This window comes from Anneissia japonica, unplaced genomic scaffold, assembly GCF_011630105.1.
Source record: "Anneissia japonica isolate Jap-2015-1 unplaced genomic scaffold, ASM1163010v1 scaffold287722_len911783_cov160, whole genome shotgun sequence".
NCBI lineage: Eukaryota > Metazoa > Echinodermata > Crinoidea > Comatulida > Comatulidae > Anneissia > Anneissia japonica.
In genome coordinates this window covers 480,833-496,552 of record NW_022711579.1, presented here as the reverse complement: position 1 = coordinate 496,552, position 15,720 = coordinate 480,833, and the positions used below count along the sequence as shown (strand labels likewise).

General features: G+C 33.1%; 1 protein-coding gene across 1 annotated transcript; it reads left to right on the top strand.

Moving 5' to 3' along the window:
* The first annotated feature begins 9 nt into the window (after nucleotides 1-9).
* On the top strand, nucleotides 10-15,717 carry LOC117107549 (engulfment and cell motility protein 2-like). The gene is made up of 20 exons (XM_033249250.1): nucleotides 10-137; nucleotides 706-847; nucleotides 2,533-2,694; nucleotides 3,423-3,592; nucleotides 3,715-3,814; nucleotides 4,296-4,471; nucleotides 4,826-4,888; nucleotides 5,356-5,437; nucleotides 5,963-6,013; nucleotides 6,227-6,343; nucleotides 6,533-6,646; nucleotides 7,182-7,220; nucleotides 7,407-7,515; nucleotides 7,644-7,780; nucleotides 8,053-8,222; nucleotides 8,727-8,839; nucleotides 9,256-9,360; nucleotides 10,807-10,883; nucleotides 11,209-11,289; nucleotides 12,049-15,717. Exons 2-20 carry the CDS (start codon nucleotides 734-736, stop codon nucleotides 12,247-12,249), a joined length of 2,181 nt encoding a protein of 726 aa, XP_033105141.1. The 5' UTR covers nucleotides 10-137; nucleotides 706-733; the 3' UTR covers nucleotides 12,250-15,717.
* The last annotated feature ends 3 nt before the right edge of the window (nucleotides 15,718-15,720 follow it).

Genomic DNA, 15,720 nt, shown 5'->3' with positions numbered 1-15,720 from the left:
ATTCCGGTAATACCCTGGTGTATGCGATTTTATCCACCATAACAAACTCGCATATTATATAGAGGGCAGTGTTGAAATAATATTTTATGTCAGAGGAGAAAAAGATCGCGTAGGCCTACACACCTTTCAGTTTTATCGTAAGTGTTTTTGTGTAATTAAAAAACTATTATTATTTATTAGTAGTTTTTTCAGTAATGATACAGTTATAGTGATACATGTGTATAGTAATCTCTGATGGTGTAAACTATACTATGGATTTTAGGCTTAGGGCCTAGCTAGACCTAGGCTAGGCCTAGTAGTAGGGCTGGAGGAGAAGGTGGGTAAGCCCTAACTAAACTAGGCTAGGCCTAGGCCTACTTGTTGACTCGCAAAAAAATAACTCAAGAAGGTTCGTAGGCTAGGCTAGCCATGTCCCAGTAGTAGTAGCATATAGTTTATTAACGCCTAGACAGATGCTTCTATATTAACCTTAAATATACATAGGCCTGCATCATTTGGATCGCATCTGATCCCATATTTTTTTTATACACATTTCAAAAACATTAAATAATTACAAATGTTTGTTTAACTATTATTTTTGGGTACTTGTCTTGTTAGTCTTAAAAAAATGTTGTCTGTGTTTTTTGGTTTTTTTTTTGACTGAAGGCCTACAGTCCTTATCTATGTATGAGGTTATGCCTGACATTGTTATTGTTATATTTTCAGTTAATGAGTGCAAATTCAAGAGATTGTCATGGCTATGATAATGACTGGTACCGATTATCGGGGGCGTGTTTTGGATGACAATACTGTGCGACTTGCAGTGACAATGAAAGGACAGAATGCTCAGTTAGTAGTCTTTGAACAGGTAAGTCATCAGAATTTAACACGAGTTTTAACACTAAGATAACATGTTTGCCGTAGGATGTCACTTTGTGGCTAGGAATATAGTACCATACACTATCTCGGTAAATGGTGAGTGGCCCCTAGCTGTTGCCAACCATCTTTATTATTAACGAGATAGTGTATGTATTTCTTGTCATTGCCAAGTTGTTTTGTCTTGTGGTGATTTTTCATGTAATTTTAACCTTTTTAACCAAGCAAACTTACAAGGAAAAACAAATTTCCTATTTTAAATGCGAAAATAAAGTGTTCTTGAATAGTGTGCAGTATTGTACTATTTGAAAAAGACTTCTAAATTTCTATCAAATGATCAACAATCTCTTATGTACAAAACCATTATTGCTCCTCATTTTGAATACTGTAACCTAGTATGGGGTAGATCTACTCAAAATCAAAAAAACAAATTACAAGTCTTACAAAATAGAGCGGCAAAAATAATGCCAAAAAAAAGAAAAGATGATTCAAGTACACAAGCTTTGCAGACCTTAAATTGGGAAAATTTAGAAAACAAATTGTATAAAAATGAAGCAATAACCATGTATAAGATTTTTCATAACATGGCTCCCTCTTATTTGACCGAACGCTTTACATTTGAGGAACAAAATTATTTAACCCGATTAAATGATGTCTTAAAAGTTGATCGTCCTCACACGGAATACAAAAAGAAAAGTTTATCTTACCGTGGTGCTATTTTCTGGAATGCACTGGATGAACATGTTAGAAATGCTTCAAATGTGTTAAAATATTTAAAACACTTTTGTAAAATTTTTGGTCTTTGCTTCATTTTTTTGTATCTCGTATTTGTATATAATTTTATATTTTTTTTTTGTGATTATGTGTTAGTTTTATTCTATACTGTTATTTTGCAACTTCAATGACAACACGGCCTTGTAAAATAACACCCTCTGGGTGAAACAAGCTTTCCGTGTAAAAATAAAGTTTTAATAATAATAATAATAATAATTGTAAGCCTACCGTAAAACCTCGAATTGAAGCCCATTGAGCTTAATTCTGAGAAGAAGCCCATGTGCTTTGTTTCAAGATAGCATAGGCTTCTGTTCCAAATAGTTCAATACATACACTGTACATGAATTTAAAAAAACTAAATAAATTAAAAACAAGCTTGGTTTATACAGTAGTTTACATGGGTGTATGCAAGGGGGCGGTCGGGAAGGTCGTACGACCCCCCCCCCCAAATTTTCAAAGGTCCACATTTTTTCCAAAGACATTTTTTTCTAGGGCCTTTTGTAATGACATAAAAGAAAAAGCATTGATGAGATACCAGCAATGAGTCCAAAGGCCTTGGCAATTGCATGATGTAATCTATCTCAATTCCAACTGAGCCTGTCATGGTGGCAGTTGGGTATGTGGATAGGTGTGTTTCAATAATAGGTATCTGTTTATAAGTCTGGCATGTACTATTTTACATAGGGTGTGGTATAAAATAGAATGTTAAGCTACATTATGATTTTGAAAAAAATATTTGAAAACACCTGATTCCTGTAAAAAAAATATCATCTAATAAAAGAGTACAGTACTTATAAGTTACAACTAAAAATATAAAAATTATATTAAAAAATAATAACGTTTTTATGAATTTTTCTGTAAATAAGTATGGAATTAAATTAACTCCACAATTATTTATTACAGGACAAGCCACTTAGGAGTATCATCACGATGCTATGTCAAGACTGGTCGCTCTCCAACCACCAAGACTACAGTTTACAGTATCAAGATGCTTTCATATATGTTACAGAGAAAAACAGACATGAGCTGAAGAAAGGCACCATCCTCAAGCTTACAGACTCACCAGTAAGTAATTTGCATCTCTTCCATTGATCATCTGGTTATTACTTGTGAAAGTGAAATAATGCTCTGTGGTATATTTTTAGGTTAGGTTAGGCAACCTCCAACCAGTCAATCAATCAATATATTTAGATGTCAGACCTGGCAAGTGTCCTGCATTTAGCAAATAGAAATAGAAACCAATGTGAGCTTCTAGAAATAGAAACTGTTTTCTTGCGGTCCCGACCACATTTGTAAAATGTAGTTAAAAGTCAGAGTACAATGTTTTTAATAATGTTATTGTTGTCTCCTGAATTAGTGTACTGTGTACACAAAAACTGGGGTCAATCAAATCTCAACTAGTTTTGAAAACACTACTTTAGCTTTACTTACTACTGTAGTATTGTTACAATATGTTATTGTTACTTCGCTGAGGATGTGATCTCTTCACTGGTCTTTACCTCTCTGTCTATTAGCTGGAATATGGAAAACTAATGAATGGATTATCCTGAAATTTAGTGAAGTTGTAAATATGTGTCTAAAGGTGTGATTAAATTTTGGGGTGAAAGGTCAAAGGTGATATTTAAAATCACAGAAATTTGAAAAATTCTTTGAAACTTACACTTCAAAAATAATGGAATCTTCCATAAATGCCCTTGTATTATCATGTATGAAGTCATAGGATGGAAGTATGCAATCTATGGGATGCTGCTCTAGCTAAACTTGTTATAATATTTTAAAATTTATTTCTACAGCAAAAGGCTGCAAGTGCCATCTTCAACCAACTAAGATTGTCAGATCAGGAGGAGAGACACCAGGCATTAAAGAAGCTCACATTGGCAGCAAGCGATTTTGCCTTTGCTACTGAGTTCATAGCAAAGAAGGGAAGCGGCCTTCTTCTTGGCCTTGTAGAAGGAGGAGAAGAGTATGTACTATTTCCTTTTAATTTAGTAAATACAGTATAATATTTAATTACATCATAATTGTAATATGTTATAATTATAGTTCATTATGAAAATGCTTTATTTGGGATTTGTTTTTCGTTAGACGAGGTGAAAGTCTAGGGTGTGCGCTGTCCTCGTTCTTGGAGCTAATGGACCATGGGATTGTCTCATGGGATCTTATTACTGCAGTGTTTGTGAAAAGAGTAAGTAATTAAATTAAATCTTTTATTTAGAAATCTTTTGCCCATAATTCATTCATCTTTTATTTCAGAATTCAAATCCATATTAGATAGTATGGTAGCATGAAACTCAGGAATGATTCATTCCTGAAGATGAAATAATAAAGTTTGAAGTATTGAATCACAATGGCTTGTATGACTGTCTTATGTCAAACTTATCAGTAAACCCCAAAATCCATGCTATTGAACAATGAATACAAAATGTACATATACTGCACAAACTCGAATGAAATAAATTTCGGAAAAACACCAAAGGTTTTGCAATTTTTCAAATAGTTGACATCGGCTTTCGCTTTAATTGCACAAACTATTTTATGTTGTATGCCTACAATGGAGGAGCCTACACTGAGGTAGAAGCTCAAAGCTTTTTGCATATAATCTTGGAGGGGACTCTAATTAAAGAGAGAGCTGTATAACATGGTAAACTTTTCCTCTTTGTCTTCAGGTGGCAGGCTGTGTCAAGGAAAGCCCAGCACCTAAGGAGGGCACCCTCAATCCTAAAGCATCCATTGACCCGGTAGCAATAAAGAAGGCGGAAGATGCCGCCATCGCCAAGAAAATTTTTGATGATGTCATCACGCATAAAGCCCTAGGTTTACTGGAAGCGATTGTGAATAACTGGTATGTATTGATGGGGATGTTGATGTTGATGGTGATGGGGGTAGTGGCGGCAATGATGATGACGATATTGATGATGACGATGATATTTATGATGATGATATTGATGAAGATGCTATTGATGATGCTAACAATGATGTTATTATTGATAATGATATTGATTATGATGTTACTGATGATAATGGTATTGAGGATGATATTGATGATGACATCATTGATGATGATATTGATGATGATGATGATGTTATTGATGATGATGATATTAAGTATGATGATATTGATGATTGTATTGAGGATATTTATGATATGATATGATGATATTTTAAATGTTTATCTGCTTTTCTTTTTAAATTTCAGCACTGATTTATATTCAACTGTTGCTGATGAAATTACATTCAGAGATATTATTCCCCATTTAAAGTAAGTCAACTTTTTTGTATAAAGGAATCCTAATAACTTTTTCTGTAATCCTAGTTTATTGCCTATTCCTTTGTTTTTGTTTTGTATATTTTCCGACAATCATTTTTTCTCTTTTTTGTTTTCGTGAACAATGGGTTTTTGTTTTAGCCTTTCACTGGCTTCTCATTGGTCAGTTTATCCATCCAATCACCATCCAGCTTGTGTTTTAGCCTTTCAACCATTGATCAGTTTATCACCATCCAGCCTTTCTACCCAAACATATAGTATTTCCCTGTTTGGAGTGTCTGCAGATATTATTCTCCTGAAGACGATTGAAGCATCTCAATCGAAACGTCGAGACTTTCTCAACTACAACAGTTCTTTTCAGAACTACTTACGTGGTGTACCGCAAGCTTCAACATATATATATTATTCCTTCGCCATGCAAACCTTTAAGCAATACTTTATTCTTTCTCTTTTTTTTTCAGCACTGGTAATCCGGAGATTAAAACAAGTTGCATAGCTTTGATCAATGCTCTTTGCCTTCGTGCACCAGAGGACAGGAAAAAGGTGAAATAGTAAAATTATATTTTTAGTATTCATTATCTATTTTGTGTAATTTCTGAATATTTTACTTAGTTAACCAGAAAATATCAAAATTTTCCCTAAAACAGATCACCTGTTTTGAACATTCCATCCCAGCACGCCCTACAAGAATGTGCAATGGGATGGACTACTCTATTATTTTTGGTGGGTGTTCTACCGAGTAAACATTAAAAATTGTCAGTTTACCCAGATAAGCAACCCAGTCATAGACATATTACACTAATTGGGGGCATTGTCTTTGTTTGTGTTATGTATAATATTTGTTGGTTTTAGTTTTTATTAGGAATCACATCACCATTGATGGTGCATCCAAAACCAAAACCAAAACAATCAAAAGAAACATGAAAAATAACTTACTCAAACAAGTCAAATTAAACTACAGTTGACATGAAACAAAACTCCTTAACTACATTAATTTAAACCACTAATCTTGTTTTAAAACTACTACACTTTGTTTTTAAGCTACTAACTTTGTTTTTTTCCCTTAAGAAATGTGATGAGTCCTTAGCTTCAAAGGAGGTCAGGGTGGCTATTTTAGAGGTTAGTTGGTAATATCATCATCCAAATTTTGTTTAAAAAATTATATTTTAGTAGTAATTTATTGATTTATATTTTTAATAGTAAACACAATTATATTAAGAATTACCAGTGAAATCAAATGATTTATTTATCATAATAATTGTTTGAAAAATAATCTTCATGATATAGTTAGATGATCATAATTATTATTATATTCTGTTTCCATTTTGTCAGGTTGTTCAGAAGAATCCCACAGGGTCAGATATGCTACATCAGCTTTATGTTTTTCAACAATTGAACTTTAACCTTTTGGAGAGAAAGATGGTGACAAAACTAAGTGCCAACAGTGAGGTGACTATTATCTTTTTTAGCCTTGTGATTTTCCAGGCCTGCTTATAATGTTCTTGTGTAACAACATTAATGATTTATAATGTCATAATGACTTATAATGGCAATTATATTACAAAAGATAAAAAATGTTTTGTGGTGTTCCACACTCAAACCAATATAATTACATTAGCTACTATATCTTGTCACCAGCATTTTCCAAAATATAAAGAATATCTAATGGATCTGCGTAGGATAGCGTTTTCCAGCGAATCAGAATCGAAGAGAGCTAACTACACAGCCGACTACAGGAAACTCGGATTTGAGGTGAGTTGGCTGGACAGATGTAACACTCAATGATCTAAATCATTAACTTATCAATGTATTACTGATAAATCCAAAGAGTTGAATGGTGGTGGTATGAGTATTTGACATAGCTATTCTAGTTGATTTCCACTATGACAGCGTAAGTGGGTGGATCTGAAGGTAGCCCAGAACCGCTTGGAGGGGCTCCTAAGGGAGAAGGCCCCGGAAGCTTCAACAATTCAGGAATTTGAAAGTCTTAATTAGTCAATTTTTTAATTCTAAAAATCTGTAAAAATTATAATTTATTTCCATCTTAACAATCTGTGTTTTTTCTTGAAGTGGAACCAGCTCTCCCAACCTCCCACTGACACCACTCCTGCCTGATAGGCTAGAAATTGATACCAAAAAATGTCCTGAAACTTAATGAGAAACTAAAAAACCAATTAATTTTCAAAATATTTTTTTTTTATTATCATTGATTAAAAGATACATGCAGTTGAAGTTTGGTTTGATTTTATTAATTTTTGTGTTTTTGTTGATTGATTACTGTATACAGGACTGTGCAAATCCATCGCAAGATTTTAACGAAGCGCCTGTGTATAAGAGACAGCACACACTCATTGGTTAGCTTTGCATACAAGATGTAATTATTTTATGGGCTTTCAAGAAAAAAAATGTGCAGTTCTAACCCTTTGCCTAAATGACAAATCAGAATCTAATAAAAATTTACACCAAAAAAAAAGTTTTTTTCACTAATTTTTGATTAATTTTCTATTTTTAGCATGTGCTTGAAAACTCAAGCCGTGGTCAGGAGCATGAATGTCCATTCGGCCGGACTGGAATTGTCCTCACAAAAATTTGTTGTGAAATACTGAATGTTGGAGAAACTCGTAAGTTATCTAGTCCTCACTAAAGTCTTTTATTACATACTCAAAGTTGAAAAAAAAAAGTCATCTAGTCTTAATAAAGGAATTTTTGATTTTTAATGGTAAGAATTATGCTTTTCTATTTTTAACAGCTGATGAAACATCTCAGGATTTCTTCCCCTTATTTTTCGCTCTTGACAATGCTTTCTCCGAATTCTTTTGCACCTGTATTCAACGCCTAAACAAGACATGGAAAGAGATGCGAGCTACTCTGCAAGATTTTGATAAGGTTAGTGTATTTAGGCTCATCTGGGGCATTTAAGGGTGTCTGTCAAGATTGATACTTACATGTGTACACCAGATATTGTAATTTGTTTCCTTAACAAAAACACCCCTCGAAAATAATACAATTGTCCAGTTCATACTAAAACAGTTTCAAAACCACTACTCAGGATGGCAATCTTTAAGCGATAGTTGGTTTTATACAGGTATCTCTCTCATAGAGTACCAACATCACTACTGTCGTGTGCTTAGATGAACTTTATTTTTTAATGTCTCCAGGTGATGGACGTTGTCAAGGAACAGATTGTGCGCGCTCTGAATGATAAACAGTCATCCATGATCAAATTCAAATCCCGTCTCGCACAACTCGGCTACAATGAAATATTGAGACTCCGAAATGTGGAGCGATCCAAGAAAGAAGAATGGGATTCACAAGCACCTCCTGTTGTGTAAGTGATAATTCTTCATTTTCATCCGACTTTGAAATTTTAAGTTTATTGTCTGGTCTGCTGCAATAGTTGCAGTCCGGCGTGACACCCAAATAATCAGAAACAACGGATGCATATAGATACAAAGATGTTACCTTTTGGAATACTTTCTATGCGTGCTCATGTGTTTTGTAGTATATAATTATGCTGTGAAAAATGTTGTCTATTTCACAATTCTACATAATTGAAGTGGAGTTGAATTGCTTGGTGGTTAAGATGCTTGCCTTACAATCCCCGGGTCCTGGGTTCAATTCCTGTCAGTGTTACAGGATTTTTTCTCACGACCAAAACAATTCCACTCCCGAAACCTCATATTGAGATTTAGTTTGTCTAAGGCATCTTGTGTGTATGTTTGTCTTGTGAAGGGATTGTCACCTTCAAGTAGGACAGTGATATATTCACTGTTGACAATCCTTGGCGCATATGTTTTTACGCCTAAATAAATAATAATAATTTGTCTACCAGAGCTTTACGAGAGAAGGTTAAACCAGAGATTTTAGACGTCATTAGAAGACAGCGTCTCAACTTTCTCAAGGAAGGCCTGCAATTCCCTAAAATGTCTAGAGGCCGCAGTACAGGTATTAATAACATTCAAATATGTAAATTAATTTTACAAAAACTTCTTTAAAAATATTAATTTTAATTTTTTATAAAAAAAAATTTTAATAAAAAAAAATTTGTGTAAATTACATTTCTTTTGTTACAGTATTTCTTTTGTTACAGTATGTTAAAGTCTAAATAATATAATTTACAGTTTAAATATTAATAGATCTTATCTAGTAACTTTGCTATGCCAGTTTGGTTGTGAGTATAATAACATTGTTAAAAACAGAAAGTGATATACATTAAAAAGATATTAAAAGCAAATTAATGACATTAAAAGAAAATGTAAAGGAAATAGAAACAAAAGTTTTTGCTTATATGGTTATAACATGTTATTCATTTACTTGGTTTTATCTTTTAATTTGTACACTTCCAATTTCCTGTTCTCCAGGTAAATTTTGGTACTGTCGTCTCTCCCCGAACAATAAGGTGCTTCAGTACGGTGACACGGATGATGGTGTAATCCCAAACACAGAGGATGTCCTCTTTAACAAAAGTAATAATCTCATTTGTTCATAATAATCTCACTTGTTCATAATAATCTCATTTAATCATAATTTAATGGAGCTGTAGTTTGGTGATTAAAATGCCCTCTGTCCAATCAATGATTTCTGTAACTGGCTTAACAGTGCTCCTTAAGCCTGGTAATGAAATTTAGTTGGAGTGGCATGCTTTGTGGTGGCATGCCTTGCGGTGACAGTAGTCTTATGACCGCTTTTGCCACTCCATGGAGCACCAATACGTAGTTGTCTGTTGTTTACGTTTCTTTGGCCGAAAATTATAAAATATAAATAAAATTTACTTCTACTTATTATATAAGCAGTGGCTATTGTTACACCAGTCTTAAACCAATTTCAAAGGATGTTATTGTCCTACTCCTATCCATACATACACATGCGGTGTGTAGTGGACCAGCAGCTTGTTGGTTAAGATGCTTGCTTTGCAATCCCAGGGTCGATTGTTCAAACCCTATTACTGCATTATTTTTTCTCGCGACTAAATAAAAAATCTATGTAAATAGAAAATATAAATACATAGAAAAATAGAGAAATAGTAGAAATTCCATCCTGTAAGTGGCTAGTGTTGGATATGAAGAAAATATATATAAAAAATAACATCCAATAAAAATTAAGAATTGTATTAAGACTGGTGTTTATGCTGTCATTAGCTGTGGATTAGATTGGATTTATTCGGTGTAAACACCAAGGATAGCCCATGAAAGTCTAGAAGAAGACTTATTTCCATTGGGGTCTTTCTGGTGGTGATTGGGCAGTACACCGGGAGACAATCGCCTACTCTTTTCCGAAAAGTGTACTGCGTTCTTTAAAGTGCAGATGGGCCATAATGCACACGGGACCAACGGCTTAAACGTCTCATCCGAAAGACGGTGCGCTATTGTAACTTGTATTTCAGTCCTCTAGCTGAAACACAAGGAGAGGCAGCGATGGGAATTGAACCGGGGACCTAGAGATCTTCACGGTTCAGTGCACATACAGTGGCTACCACCAGATTAGCCGACTGAGCTAAGCTGCTCTCTCTAATGTCATAGCCAAATCTTAATAAAATATGAATTTTGTTAAATATTTTCATTCAAAATTGGCCAAAAAAGCTAATAGAATTAAAGCTAGTATCAATACATTGCTTATATTCTTTTGTTTTGGCTAAACAAATTTCTGTTTGGCTAATTATTTTCATACTAAATTAGCCAAATTGCTAAATATTTTTATGGCCAGCTTAAACCCTGCCTCTGTTTTATTATACAAGGCTATTACCAATCCATGGTCCATGTGTCTAAATGAATGAAAAATATCAATAAATAAAAACCAAAGAGAAATAGTTATTTGCATTATTTTTGAGAGGTGACCACCTCTTCTAGGAGACTAGACATTCATCCACATCTGATTTGTTTATTGTATATTTATTTATTTATATTTAATTTTAGTATTGGTAGCTGATATACAGACTATGAATGTTGGCAAAGAATGTTATTTCGCTAAAGACCTCCGCACAAATAGAAGGGTAAGCCAAGATTAGATTATATTGTTTGTTAAAATAATTTTCGTTTCATTTTTATTTTCTGGTGATGACATGCAATGCGAATGTAATTTGTGTAATTTTTGAATGGGTTTTTCTTGATTTTGTCATTTGCAGCAAATTCAAAGCATTTATTTCAGCTGCTGTCTTGTAATAATTTGAACGTAAAGCTACAAATCGCCTCTTTATGGCTGCTACAGTATTTACAGACCTTAACCATATGTAGCTGACCATATTTTCACTGCGTGTTATAGGTTAATATTTTTATCCTTTACGATTACCCTTTGTGTTTTTTTTTTTCAATTTTCAGGGAGCCTCAGTGATAACTTGTTGTTCAATTATCTATGATCCTGACAATTCTTTAGACTTCTTTTTTATAAATCAAAGCTCAGTAAGTATAAATCCAAAGTTTGTAAATATTGATTATTGTATTATTTGTTGTCATTATGCTAGAAGCTTATTTCAGATGCCATCAACAATGGCTTTCTGTACTTTTTTTTGTTTTGTTTATAATGTGTGTAGGAGCTGTTGGTGCAAAGGTTGCGCTTCCGGTTGTCAACCGTAAGGTTGGGGGTGCAAACCCTCACTGCCATTTGCTTACTTTTGTAAGCAAAGCATGTTCTGTCTTGTCTACACTCAAGCCTATAAATGGGTACCTATTCAACATATCTATAATTTTGGCTGCACACACCATACAAGAATGAACAAAAATAAAAATGGCCTATAAATAGTGGTTTATTTTTTAGGTAGTATTATACATATATGAATTGGTTTAGAACACAGGTGGGCAAAGTGTGGCTCACGAAAAAATGAATTAAAAACCCCATGTGTGCGCCCCGCTAACAATCTTTGGCTAGAAAACACCTTGTTTTTCTACAGCCCGACACCAATCACCTGTCAAAGTAACGTTAAAACTGAGAATAAAGTTGTATAAAAGCAGTGCATGTAGGTTTTTGGAAGCACACGGCAAACATCCAAGTTGGGGGGCAACCCTCAGTGTTGAATCAAAAGTTCACTTTGGCCCTCCGATCGATTTTTATGCCCATCCCTGGCTTAGGACAACATCCCATAAGAATGAGAAATTGTTTAAGACTGGTGTAACAATAGCCACTACCTATTTTAAGAATAAATTGCTTATATTATTTTTCAGTTTGATATGTGGACAGATGGTATCAATGCATTGCTAGGCAGGGAGATGACTAGTGCTCAGACTCAAACAGACTTAGAAACATTACTCAGCATGGAGATGAAGCTCAGGTTACTAGACACAACCAACATCACCATCCCCACTGAGCAGCCCCCTATCCCACCACCTCCTAGCAACCTTAATTTCCATTTTGTATTTGAATAATTCCAACAACAATTATGACCAATCAGAGAGCTGTTTTAGTATTAGGTATCCATGGTGCTTCATATATAGGTAGCATATTGGTTGAATTGTATTCAGTTGTTGATATTTTCTGTTGTAATTATTGCTCTGCAGTTAATGTATTCTAAATGTATTTTTGATGTCTTTTGTGTAATTGTATTATAGCTCATTTTTGGAAAGAGAATTTTTGTACAACCATTCTTAGAATTTCTCTTGGTACTTGATTAAATGTGTCATCTTAAAGGACATTACAACAGAAAGTTAAATGTGCACAAATTAGATTAGTGATTAGTCCATCCCTTTAAATAGGAGTTTCTGTGGTATTGGCTGAACCATCTTTTTGAGGGAACCACCTTCTGATGAAGGAGTTAACCAAACCATAGACATCCTCCATTCCTGCTTATGGGCCTGAGTTTGCACAATACAAGTTATTAATATTAAGTCTGCTTTCGTGAATACTTACATGAAAGATCTGACTATTGCCACTGTTCCTTTAAATAAAACACCCCTAAAAGATAATGGAACTGTCTATCCAGGGCATTATATAATGATAACAATCATGTGCACATCCTCATTCTTTAAGCAAGTGCTAAGAATGTACATAATTTACAGTGCAAACTGAAAGTTATTTATAATCATATAAATTATTTCACAAGGTTTTCTTAATGTTATTTATGTAGATGTATTCTCTTGGAAATGCATGGTGTAGAAAATCTTGTTGCAGGGTAAGGGCACATTTCCATGGTAACAGAGTAGCCATAGCAATTTTAAAATTCTTAGTATTAAATGTGAATTTATAAAGATTTTTCAGTATTATAGTAAAGCACAGGGCAAATATCAAGATTATGTGTTGTTTTGTAACCAATTTTAAGCATTATTTTAATGAGTATTTACAATACTTTTTTAGCTTTTTTTTATCTTTAATATATTTAAAAGTTAAAAAAAAAACCCTTTTTCTCACATTATTGAGGCTGTAATTAGTTGGTTTTGTAGATAAAATTTATGTTGAAATTATATCATAGCATTTATTTTACAAAAGTCTTATGGTCTAGTTTCTGGATAAACTGATAATTGCCAAAGTTAATTAGATATATTTTTAAGATTCAATGTTATTTCATGAATAGTACAAATTCAAATAGCGTCTTAATCGATAAACTTACTTTTGTTCACTCAGTACAGCCCCATGATGCTGCAAGTAATATGAAAGGGGGAGTTAGGTTTTAATACAATAACATAAAGTTGTTATTATCTTGAAAACAGTTTCGACCTATCTGGCCCTTCTCAGCTCAGGTAGTGGGATTGAATTGACGTGTAGTTGTGTACTGACTGTTATTCATGGCGTTAACGCATTCTCGCTCCAGGATGCTATAAAATGCATACAAATTACGATATACAGTTGAACTTGCCTAAGTCAAATCCAAAATGGCATTAAAAAATTGTTTGACTTAAGATAAAATTTGACTTACAGTTCGTTAATTAATGGAAAACACAACAATTTGGCATGTAAACAAATTCATCAACGGCGGAAAAAAAATGAGGATGTTGTTATTAATTTGAAGGGCCTTAATGGGTAAAACAGACAATTCCATTATTTTTTATTATGCTTGATGGGTAAGTTTGAAGGGTACTTTGGCAATTATTAGTTTGTCTATACATCGTGCTCATAGAGTAACAACACCACTGATGATAGTGTTTTTTTTTTAGTATAATTTGAATTAATTTGTAAATCAGGGTTCACATATTTTTATTAAAGCTATTTTTCTTAAAGAATTAATTAGATTGTTTTAAATGTTTTTTTCGGACCAACAGATGTATTATATTGCACATTATACATTTTTAATATATTAAATTTACTAAATTAGACAGTAAATTATACATCTTTACCGGGTATTTTTGTTCATTCAATGGATATGCAAATTAGCATTGTCATTATTATGAAACAGTTGTGTGTTAGGTCTTAATGCAAATCGAGAATATTTTATAGACATCGATCAAACAAGTGAGCAATGAAATTAGTTTTGCTTTCTGCTAAAAATACACTAAAATATGCATTCAGTAATTGATAGCAGTTAGAGCTTAGAAACTGAAAGAGGAGCAGAAAGGTTATATGTGGGGTGTGAGGTTTAAGTGAGAGGGATCTAGCTGGGGAAATAAGTTGAGAGTTAATTTTCAAGTAATTCAGAGTGATTTTTCGACCCTGCAAATTGCAGTGGGGAAGGGGTGAGGTGAATTCAGAGCAGGGGGTAGCTCCCTGATCAGAGTAATTTTTTGGCTTGGCAAATTCCATTGGGGGATGGGGTGAGGTACCGAAGTTCACATTCTCAACAGTATTTTGTAGGATTAATGTAGACTGCTGGAACAAAGTAGAGAATTTATTAACTACAATAATTCTAACTGGAATTTGCTTGTTTTTTCATGTAAGAGTGCTTTTTGAATGTTCTAATTATTATTATTATTATTATTATTATACTGTACTGATCATTTTCCCAAGTTTTTGTGCAATTAATATAAAACAATGTTCTATCTTAATTCGTAGCAGTAAGTATTGTGTCTGAAATTTGCATGGCTATTTCGGCTAAATTATCTTCTATACTGTAGTTTTAAGTTACAGTCATATACGGTAGTGGAAAATTATAGAATTTTTGTATTACCTATAAAAACCATAATTAAATACTTGGAAATTGAGATATTAGGAAAGAAAAGCATCCCTGTAGAAGCGCTAACAATAAAAAAAATATAGGGATAAACTATTTTATTTATTTATGATTTCCCTTTAAATATAATAGTTAGTTTTCTGTAATTAATTTACGAAGACATTAAAATATTTTCACATATACTTAACAAGTTTTTGAATTTATGTATAGTTATTCCTTAGATATATACAGTGGTGCTAGTTTAATGGTTTGTGTTTCTTCTTAAAACACTGCACTATCCTCAACTAAAACTTTATTTTTTATATAAGTAGTTCTCTAATTGTTTATCTTATTCTAATTGTTGGCTCACAGCTCGATAATCATTAAAATGATGCTCAATTTTGTGACCGCTTGTTATTCATGGCGTTAACGCATTCTCGCTCCAGGATGCTATGAAATGGATAAGAATTACAATATACAGTTGAACTTGCTTAAGTCGAATCCAAAATGGCATTGAGAAATTGTTTGACTTAGATAAAATTTGGCTTACAGATCGTTAATTAATGGAAAATGCAATTTGGCATGTAAAATATGATCGAATTACAAATTATTAGAGTTAGGTAATGTCAACTTTTAGGCAAGTTCTACTGTATATGTGTTTTTGCTGTGGTTGTACGATTTTATAATAATTTTATAATGGTTTTTACATCTTTTATGTTCCTTAAGTTATGCAAATGTATAATTACTGTATCTCAAGCATTTTTATTTGTTTTCATATATAACCTGTAATTTCAAATAAAAAAAAATTGTCTTGCATTCT